General features: G+C 48.6%; 1 protein-coding gene across 2 annotated transcripts in view; it reads left to right on the top strand.

The window, feature by feature from the left end:
* The window catches only part of LOC127571433 (serine/threonine-protein kinase PAK 6-like), a 29,490-nt gene that overhangs the window by 2,573 nt on the left and 9,652 nt on the right, over nucleotides 1-17,265 (top strand). The window contains exons 2-5 of one of the 2 annotated variants that reach the window (XM_052017788.1): nucleotides 5,563-5,801; nucleotides 9,505-10,203; nucleotides 14,873-15,328; nucleotides 16,034-16,167. In XM_052017788.1, coding sequence (XP_051873748.1) covers nucleotides 5,563-5,801; nucleotides 9,505-10,203; nucleotides 14,873-15,328; nucleotides 16,034-16,167 — 1,528 coding nt within the window. Of the gene's footprint in view, nucleotides 1-5,562; nucleotides 5,802-8,354; nucleotides 8,425-9,504; nucleotides 10,204-14,872; nucleotides 15,329-16,033; nucleotides 16,168-17,265 lie in introns of those variants that run through there. The other variant, XM_052017795.1, reaches the window with a different exon arrangement.

A 17,265-nucleotide genomic window follows, 5' to 3' on the forward strand; every position in this document is an offset into this window, starting at 1 on the left:
ACCGTCAAACCCGCAGACAAGGGCGGTGCTGTTGTAGACTTGCGGACTGATCTCTACCTTGCAGAGGCCAGGCAGAAGCTCTCAGACGCCTCCTCTTACTTAACCATGAACCAGGACCCCACTGAGAGACATCAGGCCACTCTCTTCTGCACCATCATCGACCTCATCACCTTCGGAGATCTTCCCTCTACAGCCTCCAACCTCATTGTTCCCCAACCCCGCACTGCCCATTTCTGCCTCCTACCCATGATTCATAAACCAAACTGCCCCGGTAGGCCCATGGTTTCTGCCTGCTCCTGCCTCATTGAACTCATGCCCTTGTATCTCGACTTTATCTTGTCCTCCCGGTTCAGTCCCTTCCCACCTACATCTGTGACACTTTGCATGCTTTCCACCACTTCAACAACTTTCAGTTCCCTGGCCCTGACTGCCTCATTTTCACCATGGATATCCAGTCCCCGTCCATCAGGAAGGCCTTAAGACTCTCCTCTTCTTTCTTGACAACAGACCCAACCAGTTCCCCTCCACCACCACCCTCCTCAGTCTGGCAGAACTGGTACTCGCCCTCAACAATTTCTCTTTTGGCTCTTCCTGCTTTCTTCAGACCAAAGGTGTAGCCATGGGAACTTGCATGGGCCCCAGCTATGGCTGCCTTTTTGTTGGCTACATGGAACAATCTTTGTTCCAAACCTACACCGGTAACGTCCCCAACTCTTTCTCCGCTACATTGACAACTGCATTGGGGTCGCTTCCTGCACCCGTGCAGAGCTCGTCAATTTCATCAACTTCGTTACCAACTTCCGCCCCACCCTCAGATTCATTTGGTCCCCACGGTTACCTCGACTACACCTCTTCCCACCTTGTCATTTGCAGGGACGCTATTCCCTTCTCTCAGTTCCTCGGCCGCATCTGTTCCCATGATGAGACTTTCCATTCCAGGACATCAGAGATTTTTTTTCCAGAAAATGGGGCCCCCCACTGTTATCGATGTAAACCTCGCCCGCATCTCTTCTATTTCCTGCACGTCTGCCCTCACTGACATAACAGGAATAGAGTTCCCCTTGTCCTCATCTACCACCCCACGAGCCTCCACATCCAACATATCATTCTCTACAACTTCCACCAGGCACATCTTCCCCTCCCCTCCCCTTCCCTGTTGGGATCGCTCTCTCCAAGACTCCCTTGTCCACTCGACCTCTCCACCAATCTCCCTCCTGGCACTTACCCCTGCAACCGTGCAAAGTGCTACACCTGCCCTTACACCTCCTCCCTCACCACCATTCAGGGCCCTAGACAGTCCTTCCAGGTAAGGCAGTTCTTCACCTGTGAATCCATCGGTGTCATTTATTGCATCCGGTGCTCCCGGTGCAGTCTCCTCGATATCAGTGAGACCCGACACAGATTGGAGGATCGCTTCATCGAGCACCTTCGCTCTGTCCACTGTAACAGCCAGAAACTCCCAGTGACCACCCATTTTAATTCCACTTCCCATTCCCACACTGACATGTCTGTCCACGGCCTCCTCTACTGCCAGATGCAGATTAGAGGATCAGCACCTCATATTCCGCCTTGGTAGTCTCTATCCTGACGGCATGGGTATAGATTTTTCTAACATCCAATAACCACTCCCCTCTGTCCCCTCTTTGTTTCCCCTTATCCCACCGGCCCCATCACCCCTTCCCTTTCCCCTCCCCCACCCTCTCCGTCTGTCCATCACCCACACACTCCTCCCTCCGGTTCCCCTCCTCACCTCCTTCCCTTTATTCCATGGTCCACTATCCTCTCCTATCAGATTCCATCTTCTTCAGCCCTTTCCCACTTCCACCCGTCACCTCCCAGCTTCTTACATCATTCCCACTCTCCCCTCCCCCACCTGCCTATCACCCCCCTCTCACCTGGATCCACCTGTCACCCTCCAGTTCTTGCTCCACCCCTTCCCCCAACCCTTTTATACTGGCTTCTCCCCTCCTTCTTTCCAGTCCCGATGAAGGGTCTCGACCTGAAACATTGACGGTCCATTTCCCATCATGGATGCTGCCTGACCCGCTGAGTTCCTCCAGCATTTTGTGTGTTGCTCTAGATTTCCAGCATCTGCAGTCCTTCCTGTGCCTCCAAATACACAATATCCACTGCCCTGCCCGACATTAGGCTCACCAGTCTGTAGTTCCCAGGCTTTTCCTTGCAGCCCTTCTTAAATAAAGGCACAAGATTTGTGAAATATGTCCAAGAAAGTTTCCTCAGTCAATATATAGGGGGCCCCAACTTGGAAGGATGCAATACTGGACCTCCTCTTGGGGAACGAGGCAGGGCAGGGAGCACTTTGACTCAAGTGACCGTAGTTCTATTAGTTTTAAGATAGTGATAGAAGAGGATAGAACAGGTCCACAGGTTTGGGTCTTAAACTGGAGCAGGGCTAATTTTGGGGGAATTAGGCAGGGTCTAGCAAAGGTTGATTGGATGAGCCTGTTTGAAGGGAAAGGAACAGATGGCAAAGTGGGAGGCTTTTAAGCGTGTGATGTCAAGAGTCCAAGGTCAGCACGTTCCTGTTAGGGTGAAGGGTAAACCTGGCAAGTTTAGGGAACCTTGGCTGAAAAGAGATATTGAGGCTCTGGTCAAGAAAAAGGAAGCATATATTGGGTTTAGGAGGTCAGGGATGAGTGAATCCCTTGATGATCATCAAAAGATTAAGAATACTCTTCAGGGAAATCAGGAGGGCAAAGAGAGAGTGTGAAATGGATCTGGCAGGTAAGGTTAAGGAAAATCCCAAGAGGTTCTATAGCAATATTAAGGTAAAAGGGTGGCTAGGGAGACCATAGATCCTCTTAAAGATCAGCCTCAGGAGATGGATGGGAATTTTAACAAGTATTTCTCCTCAGTGTTTACTGTGGAGGAAATCATGGTTGGTCAAGAAATAAGTGGAGATGTTGTGGAAAACATTCATATTACCAGGGAGGAGGTATTTTCAGCCTTACAGCGCGTTAAGGTGGATAAATCCCCAGGGCCTGACCAAGTGTAACCTCGGACTTTGTGGGAGGCTAGAGAAGAAATTGCGGAGGCCCTTGTGGTGATATTTGCTTCATTGCTAGTCACTGGTGAAGTTCCCGAAGACTGGAAGGTGGCGAATGTCATTCTGTTGTTTAAGGGTGGCAAGGACAATCCGGGGAACTACAGGCTGGTCAGCCTGACATCAGTACTGGGGAAGATACTGGAGGGAATTCTGAGGGACAGGATCTACCAGCATTTGGATAGACAGAGTCTGATTAGGAGGAGGAGGAGTCAGCATTTCTTTGTGTAAGGAAAGTCGTGCTTGATGAGACTTTTAGAACTTTTTGAAGAGGTGACCAAAAAGGTAGAGGGCAGGGCAGTGGATATTGTGTATTTGGAGGCACAGGAAGGACTGCAGATGCTGGAAATCTAGAGCAACACACAAAATGCTGGAGGAACTCAGCGGGTCAGGCAGCATCCATGATGGGAAATGGACCGTCAATGTTTCAGGTCGAGACCCTTCATCGGGACTGGAAAGAAAGAGGGGAGAAGCCAGTATAAAAGGGTTGGGGGAAGGGGTGGAGCAAGAACTGGAGGGTGACAGGTGGATCCAGGTGAGAGCGGGGTGATAGGCAGGTGGGGGAGGGGAGAGTGGGAATGATGTAAGAAGCTGGAGGTGACGGGTGGAAGTGGGTAAGGGCTGAAGAAGATGGAATCTGATAGGAGAGGACACTGGACCATGGAATAAAGGGAAGGAGGTGAGGAGGGGAACCGGAGGGAGGAGTGTGTGGGTGATGGACAGACGGAGAGGGTGGGGGAGGGGAAAGGGAAGGGGTGATGGGGCCGGTGGGATAAGGGGAAACAAAGAGGGGACAGAGGGGAGTGGTTATTGGAAGTTAGAAAAATCTATACCCATGCCGTCAGGATAGAGACTACCAAGGCGGAATATGAGGTGCTGATCCTCTAATCTGCATCTGGCAGTAGAGGAGGCCGTGGACAGACATGTCAGTGTGGGAATGGGAAGTGGAATTAAAATGGGTGGTCACCGGGAGATCCCAACTGCTACAGCGGACAGAGCGATAAGTTATTGGAGGGGATTCTGAAAGGCTAAGCTAGCCAATCGGATGCAAAAGTGACCTGGTGGTAGAGGTTGCTTTTCAGACGGGCCCATGACCAGTTGTGTGCTGTCGGGATTGGTGCTGGTTCCTCTGTTGCTTGTCATTTGTATTATCAATTGGATGAGGATATAGGTGGCATGGTTAGTAAGTTTGCGGATGATATTAAAATTTGTGGTATAGTAGACAGTGAAGAACATTATCTAAGATTACAATGGGATTTGGTTCAACTGGGACAATGGGCCATGGAACGGCAGATGGATTCATGTGAAGTGTTGTACTTTGCTAAGACAAACCAGGGCAGGACTTGCAGTGTAAATGGTAGGGCCCTGGGGAGTGTTGTAGAACAGAGAGACCTAGGGGTACGGGTACAGTTACATATTCCTTGAAAGTAGCAACACAGGTAGACAGGGTGGTGAAGAAGGCGTGTGGCATGCTTGCCTTCATCAGTCAGGATTTCAGGTACAGGAGTTGGGGTGTCATGTTACAGCTGAACAGGATGTTGGTAGGCCACATTTGGACTACTGTGTGCAGTTCTGCTCACCTTGCTTTAGGAAGGATGTCATTAAACTGGAAAGGGTGTCAAAAAGATCTGTGAGGATGTTACCGGGACTGGAGGGGTTGAGTGATAAACTGGGACTTCTTTCCCTAGAGTGTAGGAGCTTGGGGGGGGGGGGGGGGCGGTGATTTTATAGAGGTTTATAAAATCACGAGGGGCATAGATAAGGTGAAAAGCCACAGTCTTTTCCTCAGGATAGGGGAGTCCAAAACTAGAGGGCATAGCTTAAAAATCAGAGGGAAAGGATTTAAGAAGGAGCTGAGGGGAAACTTTTTCACACACAGGGTGGTAGTTATATGGAATGAGCTGCCAGAGGAAGTGGTTAGAAGTGGGTACAATTATGACATTTAAAAGACATTTGGACAGGTACATGGATAGGAAAGGCTTAGAGGGATATGGGGCAAACACAGGCAAATGAGACTAGCTCGTTTAGGCAACTTGGTCAGCATATATGAGTTGGGCCTGTTTTCTGTGCTCTATAATTATATCCCCCATGACTGTAATGTGTCAGTATTCACAGGGGGTTCCCAGGACTGTGTCAGTATTTATAAGGTTTCCATGAGGGTGTGTCAGCAGCTTCAGAGGTCCCTTGTAGTGTGTCAGCTCTTCAGTCTAGCTTGGTGCTGATCTGTCTTCAGTCTAGTCCATCTGCAGTTTCACATTTCCTTCAGTTCAGAGCCTGAATGCTGATCGTATGATCGTTTGTGCTCTGACATCCACCCTTTGTTACAGAGAAGCGGCAGGTCCCTGCAAGACCTTTCTCTGCCCTTGTGTCTCCCATTGGCTGCAGTCAGATGCAGACAGTGTGAGGAATGTGATCACCTGAGAACTCTGCCGTGCATTTCCCAGCCCCAGCTTGTCCTAGCCTCCACACACATGGCTTACCTTGGTCTCTCATTGCAGGTTTGTTTCCTGAAGCTCTGCTTCATCAGCTCGAAATGTGGAAGAAGAAGGCCCATCGACTGGAAATTTCAGCTCCCGTCAACTTCCAGCACAGGGTCCACACCTCCTTTGACCCGCAATGCCAGAAATTTATTGGCCTCCCCAAGCAGTGGCAGGGGCTGGTGGCAGACGGCGTAGAGCGGCCAAAACCCCTGGTAGATCGCTCCATGGTTACGCCTGTGGAGGTGGCACCATTAAAGGTAATCAATGCGCGCTGTGTGTAAGGGGCAGTGGTCTTTGGGGGGATGAGGGGCTGCGGGCATTTCAGTTGAAGGGTATTTAGGCCAATGTTCGTGGGTACTGAGGTTGAGAGCAGCTCACACTGAGGGCAAGGGCAAGTGCTGGGCAACAGCCTCTCCCTGGCCTTGCTGCAGGCAGTGTGACCACTGTCCTAGCCTGTGCGGATCCCTCATTTCAACTATTCTGAAAAGTGCACTGTATCTGAGCCGGAAACTTCGAGTATAGAGTTCTTCTCTGGGTGCCTTTTACGTTTTTTCCTTAGAGCCAGTGCGTGGGATTTGAACGTACTGTCATCTCTGTGCAATGGCCAGTCATGGACATGGAAGTCATCCCATTATGGTCAGCAGTCCTGCTAAATTCTGAGCTGATGGGCACACATCTGCTGAATGTGGGCCACCTGCTCCTGTAAGTGGGTCGCTTGCCAGGGAACACTGTGTGGTGTTTGAATTGATGTGCCTCAGTAGCCGAGAGTGTGCATAATCTGTGGGACGTGGGTCTTGGACTAGTGTTAACCCTGAGAGCTGGCACCGGGCACACGAAGGGTAGTGAGAGCCCTGACTGACAAATGTTGAGCTGCTTTGGAAAATCAGGGTGTCCACTCTTGGCTTGCAGGCTTGTTGTGCCTTTGGTGTGATTTCCAGTGGTATCTGCCTTTAGGTGGTGCTGTTATAGCTTCAACCAGCACCTGCTGGAAAGCACAAGAATATAAGGAAAAAGGGGAAAGCCACTGGCCCCTCAGGCCTGTCCTGCCATTCTATATGATCCTGGGTGATCTACCCCAAGCCTCAACTCTTTCTCTATGCCAGATTCTCATGGCCCTCAATTCCTCCATCTCTTTAAAATAAAAATAATATACCTCGACTTTCAATGCTTCTAATGATCTAGCCTTTACAACTCGCTGGGGCAGCAAATTGCAAAGTTCGCCATCCCCTGTGGGAAGAAATTTCTACGTACCTCAGCTTTAAATGACTGGCCCCTTATCTTGAAACTAGGACCCCTCGTTCGAGATTCACCCACCAATGAAAACATCTCAACGTTTACCCTGTCAAGCCCTCTCAGGATCTTTTATGCCTTAATATCATCACTAATTCTTCTAAACTCCAAGGAATACAGACCCAAACTGTTTAGCCTCTCTGGATAGGACAACCCTCTCATCCCAGGAATTAGCCTGGTGAATCTCCTCTAGACTGCTTCCATTTCTTTCTTGGGTAAGGGGACCAAAAGTGCTAAGCACTCCAGCAGTGGCCTCACCAACAATTGTAGTAAAACCTCCCTCTTTTTAAACTCCAAACCTTTTGCAATAAACGTCAATGTGCCTCTTGCCTTCTTAACTACTTGTTCCATCTGCCTGCTAACTTCGTGTGATTCATGCACACCACCCAGATCTCTCTGTACTTCAATCATTTGTAGTCTCTTTCCAACAGACTGCAATCACTCACAAAATTCTGCCTCTTGGAAGTGTGATAATGTAGCAAACAGCATGGTTGGTACTGGCTGGATGCTACAATGATGATCATAAGGTGGGAGCACGACTTTTGTTTATGACCAGGTCAGATAGATGTGGGTTGATCGTAACTCTCTATTCCAGCACATTTTCCGGTGATGGCCAGCTCCTTTCTGCAAAATCTTTTCCCTATCCTAAAGCTGTTAAACCCTCAATAATAGTGAGCTTGTATATGAACACTTGAGGTGTCCATGTGCATCCATGAGAATATGTGTATAGGCTGGTGTCCAAGTATGTGTGTGTGAGTTTGAGAGTACATACGGAGACCCTGCAGAGTGTACAAAGGAGAGTCACCAGGATGCTGCCTGGGACGGAGTGTTTCAGTTATGAGGAAAGACTGGGTTGGGAGGGTTTGTTTTCACTGGAGCAAAGGAGGCTGAGGGGTGACCTAGTGGAGCTGTACAAAATTATGAGAGGCATGGATAGGGTAGATAGTAAGAAACCTTCCCCCATGGCAGAGGGGGATAGGTTTAAGATGTAAGAAGTTTGGAGGGGATCTGAGAGAGAATTTTTTCCATCTAGAGGAAGGTTGCAATCTGATGCACACTGTCTGAGAAGATGGTAAAAAGGCCGGTACACTCTCAGCATTAAAGAAGCATCTGGACAAACACTTGGATCTTCAAGGCATAGAAGGCTACAACCAAGTGCTGGTAAATGGGATTAGCGTAGATGGGTACTTGCTGATCAGTATGGACGTGGTGGGTCGAAGGGCCTGTTTCTGTGCTGGATGGCTTTATGACCCAGATGGCTTCCCCACTGTAGTTCTGAAATTTGGTGTTTGAGTGTGTTGCTTGTGTTGATTTGACCTTTTCAATGGGCTGATGAGGGTTCTCCTTCCTCAGAAAAGTTTTCTTCCTTATTTGGATGTTGGTTGGAGCATCCCAAAAGTCTGCAGTGACTTGTGTGGTTTCTTTTTCCTCTGTTTCATGCCTGTGGTGTGAAGATTAGGCAAGGATTGGGGGGATGCTCAAGTGCTGACACCTCATTACTCAGTGTAGACTATGAGTGTGTCATGAGCTCTATAATTTAGCATTTTACGTAGTCCAGGAGGCAGACCCTGATTAAGGAGCATTGATGAAGTAAGTGTCTCACATTTATTCTGAACACGGTGTGTGACTGAGGAGAGAGTGAGTACAGAACAGTGTTTAAGTATAGGTGTAAGTAAATAGTTGGCATAGTGATCAGGAATTAGTGGGTTTAGGTAAGTGGTGTGTGTATCGGTGCATGGAGAGCAGGTCTGATCCATTCGAGTCAGACTTCCTATGAGTATCTGAAATAAAAACAAAGTGTCGGAATAACTCAGCAGGTCTGTGGAATGCGAAACACTTAACATTTCAGGGTTGAAGACCTTTCATCAGAACTGAGAAAGAGAGAAAACAAGTTAGTCTAGGTAGCAGAAAAGATGGAGGAGGGCAGTAAGTGGAACAAAGGGAACGTCTGTGATAGGATAAAATAATGTACAGTGGACAGTGTGTGTAATGTGTTGCTAACGTTGTGAAGTCCCTGTGACGTCCCTCTGTTGGCTGCAGAATCTCATTGTTGGTCATCTGAATTCCACCAAACAAAGAAAAGTAAAGCACAAAAAATAATATGCCAAAACTCACTGTACGTGTTCCCTCTCTGGGTTATTGGAAGCCATTCATTCTTGCTTTCTAATCAGCTATGATCTTTAACTGTATAAACTACTGCAAGTGGAATGCTGGTATGTTGTATTGACTCCTGGGTTGGTTATACAGGATTGGTAATTGGGATGGTGCAGCAGTGCTGCTGCCTTGCAGCTCCAGTGACCCAGGTTCAATTCTGACCTCTGGTGCAGCCTGTGTGGAGTTTGTGCGTTCACCCTGTGACTGCATGGGTTTTTCCCGGATGCTCCGGTTTCCTCCCACATCCCAAAGGCGTGCGGATGGGTAAGTTAATTGGCCGCTGTAAATTGCTCCTAGAAGAGGTAGGTGGTGGGAGAATTGGAGGAGCTGATGGGCATGTGAGAGAGAATAGGTTACAGGGGAATGTGGGGGAATGGGCTCTGCAATATAGCTGTAGTGAGCCAAATGGCCTATGTTGTAAGAAAATATGCGAAATACAAACCATGTCCTGTCCTTTGATCTGACAATGTACATTTCTCTCCTTTCATTACTTCAACTGTTTGTTTTATTACACAGCCTGTCGTCCGTGGAAGTGCATCTGGAATGAATAATTACCTCACGGGGCTGCTGTCTGATCTGCAGGAACTCTCGGTTACAAGGTCCAACTCTTTACGGAGAAACACCATTTGCTTTTCCCAGGGGAAAGAGTGGCCGCTGAGGGGAATCAAGGAAGCTGACACTCAAGAAATGCTGCAAAAGCACCCTAATTGTATGGGGCGTTGGAGCAGTAATTTCTCTGGAGATCAAAAAGGATGTTGTAAAGGGGAGAATGGAAGTTTCATGGCTAGGCTGCATCTGTCAAGGACTTCGCACTTGCAGCAGAATGGCGGTGGGATTCACAAGACCAAATTTATCCAGAACCTGACCATCCCCTCACTGGAATATGAACGGCAGAGGACAAAGTCTTTCAATCAGTTACAAAGTCTTTCACCTCAACCAGAGAACCCTGGCGTCCCACCAGACAGAATTGCCATAAGACCTGGCTCTCCACAGGGGGTGAGCAGATTGAGACCGGGGAGAAGAAACAGTGTTGGCTGGAGACCCATATCCTGCTTCTTTATTCAGTCCAGCCCAAAGCAGAGAAGAGATCAGGGCTCGTGCTCGGGCACCTCCCCTCTGGCACGTGGAACGAAAGGGAACCAACTCAATGCCACTCCATCAGCAGACCCCTCACTAGACACTTCAGGAGGAGTCACAGCAACCAGCCAGAATCAGGTATGGGACTGTGAAGTCCTTGGGCCTTGACGTTATGGGTCTCAGTGCACCAATTTACACTGTGGGCAAATATTTCTATTCGAGACACAAATGATCACACTCTGAAACTTTCTTACTTTCTATTTATTTGGTCATTAGCACAGGAATCGATTGTGGTAGTTTAGTGGATGGCACCCTGGAGCAGCAGTTAAGTAACTGTGAGATTGTAATCCCTTCTGTAGCAAATTGAATACAAAAAAGTCTGCTAATCCTCATAACCTGGAAATAACTATTTGAATCCTAACAGGTTTATCAACACATTTGCTAAAGAACATAGAGTCATAGAGTTGTACAGCACAGAAACAGGCCCTTCAGCCCTACCTGTCCATGTCAAGCATGATACCTATCTACACTAATCCCATTTGCCCACGTATCCCTCTACTTCCCTATCCACATACCTGTCCAAACACCTATTAAATGTTGGAATTGTGTCTGCCTCTACCACCTCCTCTAGCAGGTCGTTCCATATACCCACAACCCTCTGTGAAAACCTTGCCCCTCAGGGCCACTTTAAAATTTTCCCCTCTCATCTTAAACCTATGCGCTCTAGTTTTAGACTCCCTTTCCCTAGGAAAAAGACTCTATCTGCCCTCTCTATGCCTTTCATAATTTTATAAACCTCCATAAAGTCACCCCTCAGCCTCCTGTGTTCCAGTGAGAATAAATCCAACCTATCCAATCTCTCCTTATAAGTAAAGCAAACAAACACGTGAACCCAGTCCCATGCTGTGTGATTGGCTGAACAGGGTCCTCAGCTGTAACCAATTGCTGCAGGAGGCCACCACATTCTGGAAGGTACCAGGGATAGCTGGCTAATGTGCCACATGATGCTGTTGGCCATTTCCCAAGAACATGAATGAAATTTGCAAATATTGCCAAATTAAGAGGGTGTGGCAACTTGCAGAATTCTGCCAGTGGGGATAGGTTAGTGGAGCAGGTAGGTACAGTAAATGGGAGATTAAGTTGAATGAAGGTAATGATATACTGTGGCATGAAACGTGACAAGTAAATAACAACATGGGTAGGGACACATCTAGAAGACAGTGAGTGGAAAGTATCTCACTGAAATAAGGAAGGAAACTAACCTAGCCCAGACAAACTGAAGAATATGTAAGCAACCGAGACAATGCCTGAAAAGGAAATGTTGAAACAGGAGATGATCAGGATAAAGACGGGACATGTTGCCGCTGGAAGTAACATAACGTGCCAGCAACAGGGCACTGAATGGTAGCAGCACGCACTTCTGCATGGCAGCACATCTAATGCAGGATATGCTCCAAGGTATTTCTCGGCTATATAGTCAGAAAGACATTAGTATCAAGCAAAATAATTTAATTTGGTAGGTTGTGGAGTCGGCACTGAAGCAGATCCTTCGGAGCTACTCATCCATGCCGGCCAAGTTGCCTGCCTGAGCTAGTCCCATGTGCATGTGTTTGGCCCACATCCCTCTAAACCTTTCCTATCCATTTACCTGCCCAAATGTCTTTTAGATGTCGTAGTTGTACCTGCGTCCACAGCCTCCTCTGGCAACTCGTTCCACATACTCACCACTCTCTGTGTGGAAAAACTTGCCCCTCAGGTCCCCTTTAAATCTTTCCCCTCTCAGCTTAAACCTGTGCCCTCTAGTTTTAGACGCACCTCCCCTGGGAAAAAGACTGACCATTCACCTTATTTACACCCCTCATGATTTTGTAAACCTCTGTAAGTTCACCCCTCAGCCTCCTTATATAAAATATCAATAAAGTGATAAACTTTATGAAATGAATTAAAAGAGGAGAGAGGCACAGGTTAAAATGTTTAGGAAGGATGTTCCAGAGTTTACTCATCACTTTTGCTATTGGGGCGGGGAATAAAGGTTGCACAAGAAATGGGAATTAAAGGAATGCAGAGGAATGTCAGAGGGTTGCAGGGTGGAGGTGTTGCAGAGATGGGGTGGGGCAAGGCTGTAGAGCATAGTGATGAGAATTTTAAAATTAAGGTGTCGGCAGATTGGAATCCAATGTGGGGCAAGGAGTGGGGAGAATAGTGAGTTAGGCCACAGAGAGAAGTGAGGGTGGACAGTGGGAGGCCAGATGTGAGGGGGAAAAGAATATTATAGAGGCGGTAGAAGAAGACAGTTTTGCTGATAGAGTAGAAATGGGGTCAGAGGTTCAGACAGTTGAATGGAATATTTAGACTGGGAACTGGTCAGCTCACTGAGGTGGTGGCCAGGACTGGGCACAGAATTGACAGCGAGGGAACAAATTGCTGTTTATCCAAAACTTTGTTCGAGAGGTAATGTGACAAAAGCATTCCGGAGAATTGGCAGGAAGGTTGACCTGGATGTCTTCAGTTTGTTTGTAAAACCTGTTCCCACACCTCCAGATGTTGCTGTCCCAAATAATGTATTCACCAGCTGAGTGATGGAGGAGTGTTGGAGGAGGATGGTATAATCAGCTTTCAAAGGATGGGGAGGGCTAGTTTCATGTGGTTGCAGGTAGAGAGGATGAGAGACAACTTCACTACTGTGCCAGAGACAGAAACCTGATTGGATAGATTTTAGATACACGAAAGATCGACACAGATACAGGAGGCAACAACGTCTTTGTGGAAGGATAAGAGACGGTGGTTGATGAGGTGGCAGTCTGCAAGCGCCAGGGTATTAAAGGTGAATCTTCAAGGAGTGTTCACATTGGTTTCCGTGCCCTAAAACAATGCTTTGGTGCTTGGAATTCTTCTATATGGAAATCGGCCTGAGAAAATGCTGACAGATTTCAGCAGATGTAAAGGGAAAGGATGGTGCTTGTGCATGGTGAGCCACTTACAGTGATGGCTAGCTTTAGGGATTGGAAGGAAAGACCATAAGGTATAGGAGCAGAATCAGGCCATTCGGCCCATCGAGTCTGCACCGCCATTCAATCGTGGTTGATTTTTATTAGCCCCATTCTTCCGCCGCCTTCCTGTAACCCTGACCGAGGGTATAAAGGAGAGATAGCCAGTGTGAAGAGGGAGGGGGGGAGGCAGAAGCTGGCAAGTGTACGTGGATCCAGGTGAGGAGGGGTTGATTGGTAGATGGAGTCAGGTGGGGGAGGGGAGGGTGGAGATAGTGACAGAGGCTGGGAGGCGATGGGTGGGGGCAACAAAGGGCTGCAGATAACAGAAGCTGATGCGAAGGGAAAGGTGATGAGTGTAACCAGATAAGGGAGGGATGGTGGGCAGCTGGGAATGGGAAGGGACAGGGGACCCAGTGGGTTGAGTGTGTGGGTGATAGAAATTTATCATAATGTTTGCAAAGCTGCTAGAAATGAGGACAATAAGGCAGAAGCTTGAGAGACGGAACAAGTGAGAGAACCTGCTAGAGGGCAGGGAGTCGGACCAAGGTGTCACTGGCCGCTGTTAACAGAATTTTTGGGTGAGGCAAATGGAGGAAGCTAGAGCCAAAAGAGGAGACTTTATTAAAGGGGCAGGTGACATCACTACAGTCCTTAGCCACAATATTGATGCGATAACCTACAACGAGCTCAGGCCTGTCAAGAACTTCATTCGTATGGAGAACTGCACGGAGGGGTGGTCGTAGACATCTGGTGACAGATACCACCAGGGTGGGTGGGGTTGGAAGGATTAACATGGGGGCAGCACTGGGTGGGGAGATTGGCTTCAGAGGAGGACGGGGCAGTCAGGGGTGTTGCCCATGAAGACGCAGCAATGGATGTTCAATAGGACCTTCTGAGAATTCCAAAGCAGGTAAAGGTGGAAACTCATCCAAGAGGGAGATGAGTTCAGGACTTCAGCCAGAGTGGTAGGATCAAGCAGCGCTGTAGGGCTGGAGTGTGGTTAATGGAGCCCAGATATCTGAGGGAGAAGAAGTGAAAGGAAGCACGATAAGGGGTGAGAAGGAGAGAGGTATCCAAGAGAAGGAAAAAGTAGGAAGGAGAAAAACTAATAGGCTTAGATCAAGAGCAGTAGTTAAAATCCACATGTGGACAGAAACAGGGAAACTATGCCCTGGTTACAAACTGAAGCTAGTGAGGGGATGTTAAAGTTGTCAGAGGTCCTGTGGTGGGATGAATTTGAAGGCTGCCATCAGCTTGGAGTAGGAGGAAATCCAATACATTAGCAGATCCATTGTACCGGCAGCTCCTTTACGGTAGCAGATTCAATAATGGATCCGGTATTCTAGGCAGATCCAATATACCGGCAGATAGTGATGCATTGAGCACATAAGAAGATTACACTAGCAGATCCGTTACACCAAGGGAGCTCATGTACTTGCAGAGCCTGATGTGAGCTGAGAAGGTGCATCAGTGGAAGGATAACAGCCACAGTAAGAAGCAGTGGAGTGGGGTCAGTGAGGAGCCATGGAAACTGATTGGAGCTAACTCGGAAATAGGGCATGGAATGAGGGCAAACAGAGGACTAGGCTGCAGGCCAGTTACTGGGGTGGCTATGGTTGGGACTGTTGAATGGGGTGGTTCCAGTGGATGGATTGCTGACATTCAGCACATCAGTGTGCCCCTCGCTGGGCATGCAGACTCCAGAGGAGCAGAGCGGTGGTGGGACACTAACTGGGTTGAAAGTCTTGTCTTGGTCACTCGTTGGGTGTTATTTTCTTTTGGAGGGGAGCTGAGCACCTCTTGTCTCTTCTGTTAAGGCAAACAACCAGCCCAGGAGCAATGGAGGAATATTGCAGAGCAGTGCTGGAAGCCCAGAAGAAACCGTAAGGAGGGGAAGCAGAAAGAAGAAGCTAGGAGCTGTTTTAGCACCAAGCCAAGAAACTCGCCAGACGAGGGGGAGCGTCACCCAGGAACAGTTGAGCCTGAGGGGGAGTAGCACACACACACACAGCTCTCCCCAGCACAGTCCCGCTCCCCCAGAGCAAGCTCAACCCGGAGGAACTAGCAGAGTGACTCACGAGCAATTCAAGGCTGCCATGGCAACTGTGGTTAACCAGACTGATCCCAGGAAGCATCTTGAGTCCTTCAGTAAAATTGGGGAGGGCTCCACTGGCATCGTGTGCGCAGCCACAGAGAAGCAGACGGGCCGAAGTGTGGCGGTGAAGATAATGGACCTGCGGATGCAGCAGCGGCGGGAGCTCCTGTTCAATGAGGTGAAGGTGGGGCTGTCCTGGTTCCCAGGGTTGTGGGCGCATGATAGTCACTGGACAGGATGCTGGAACGTACAGAGGAAAAGCAAAGGGTTGGTCAGTGCAGGGCAGTGGAAGCCGTGTCTGCAGACTGGGGACACAGCTCCAGGAGCCTCGGTCAGTGAGATCGGAATACAGTGAAGAGAGGGTGAGTGGGTTCAGAGGTCACTGAGGGGAGGGTCAGTGGGTTCAGGGGTCACTGAAGGGAGGGTTAGTGGGTTACGGGAGTCAGTGAAGGGAGGATTGGTGGGTTCGGGGGTCACTGAGGGGAGGGTCGGTGGGTTAGGTGGTCACTGAGGGGAGGGTCGGTGGGTTTGGGGGTCAATGAGGGGAGGGGCGGTGGGTTTAGGGGTCAGTGATGGGAGTGTCAATGCGTTCAGGGGTCATGAAGGGATGGTCAGTAAGTTGAGGTGTCAGTGATGGGTCAGTAGATTCAGGGGTCCGTGAGGGGAGGGTTGGTGTTCGGGGTATATGAGTGGAGGGTCAATAGGGTTCAGGGGTCAGGAAGGGGAGTATCTATATATTTCAGGGGAGTATGTAAGTTTTGGCATATGATGAGGTGGGTGTCAGTGGGTTGCGTGCACCGCCAGGGGAGTAGTACTCATTTCAGGGTACAGTCTTCCTCCGAGGATGCAGTCATTGAGGCAGCTCTGTGTACTGATTCATCAGGTGGTGATTATGAGGGACTACCCGCACGAGCACGTGGTGGAGATGTACAGCAGCCATCTGGTGGGCGACCAGCTGTGGGTTGTGATGGAGCTGCTGCAGGGCGGAGCCCTCACTAATATCATCTTGCAAACCAGGTAATCCCGCACAATCCACCTTCCAAGTTATACAGGGTCTTGTTGGCGATGTGGAGAGATTATTACCCCTTGAGGACGAATCTAGAACCAGGGGTCACTGTTTACAATGAATGGGCTGTCCATTTAATGCAGGGGTGAGGCAATTTTTTTTTTCCTTAGAGGGTGGTGAGTCTTTGAGACTTTCCTCAAAGATCTGTGGAAATGATCTGAACTGTTAAGCAAGAGGGTAAAAAATTACTGTGGGTAGATGGGATGGAGATTTGAGGTTACAATCAGATCAGCCATGATCTTATTGAATGGCAGAGAACACTTGAGCAACAATTGGCCTTACTCCTGCTCTGGTTTTATTTGTTCATGTGTGTTTTGAAAACTGTGTGAAGAAGATAAGCTGTGAGGAGAGGTTGGACAAACTCGGGTTGTTTTCTCTGGAGTGTCGGAGGCTGAGGGGAGACCCGATAGAAGTTTATAAGATTATGAGAGGCACAGATAGAGTAGACAGCCGGTATCATTATTCCAGGGTCAAAATGTCTAATACTGGAGGGCATGCATTTAAGGTGAGAGGGGGTAAGTTCAAAGGAGATGTGTGGGGCAAGTTTTTTTTTACACAGAGAGTGGTGGGTGCCTAGAACGGGCTGTCGGTGGTGGTGGAGGCAAATATGATAGAGGCGTTCAAGAGGCTCTTACTTAGGCACGTGAATATGCAGAGAATGGAGAGACATGGACGTTGTGTAGGCAGAAGGGATTTGTTTAGTTAGGCATTTAATTAGGCACAACATCGTGGACCAAAGGGCCTGTTCCTGTGCTGTACTGTTCTATCTATGTTATGCGTCCAGCATAGACAGTAGATTTAACCACATGTGACCCAGATTTTGTGTGTGTTTGTATATTACTACCACACCAGCAGATTGTTCCAACTATCTGCAATAGAGGCAATGGTTGGAGAAGTTTGGTCACAGAAAAACCTCTTAGCTTTGAATCCAATCTCCAGACAGTGGCCTCAACCGCATGTGATCCAAACTCAGAATGAGTGACAGATGTTGGTCATAGTCTGCAATCACTGCAGAAACAGCTTCGGGCACCAGTGTCCCGAGAACCAAC

Source organism: Pristis pectinata, chromosome 1 (genome assembly GCF_009764475.1).
Source record: "Pristis pectinata isolate sPriPec2 chromosome 1, sPriPec2.1.pri, whole genome shotgun sequence".
In the NCBI taxonomy this organism is placed as follows: Eukaryota; Metazoa; Chordata; class Chondrichthyes; order Rhinopristiformes; family Pristidae; genus Pristis; species Pristis pectinata.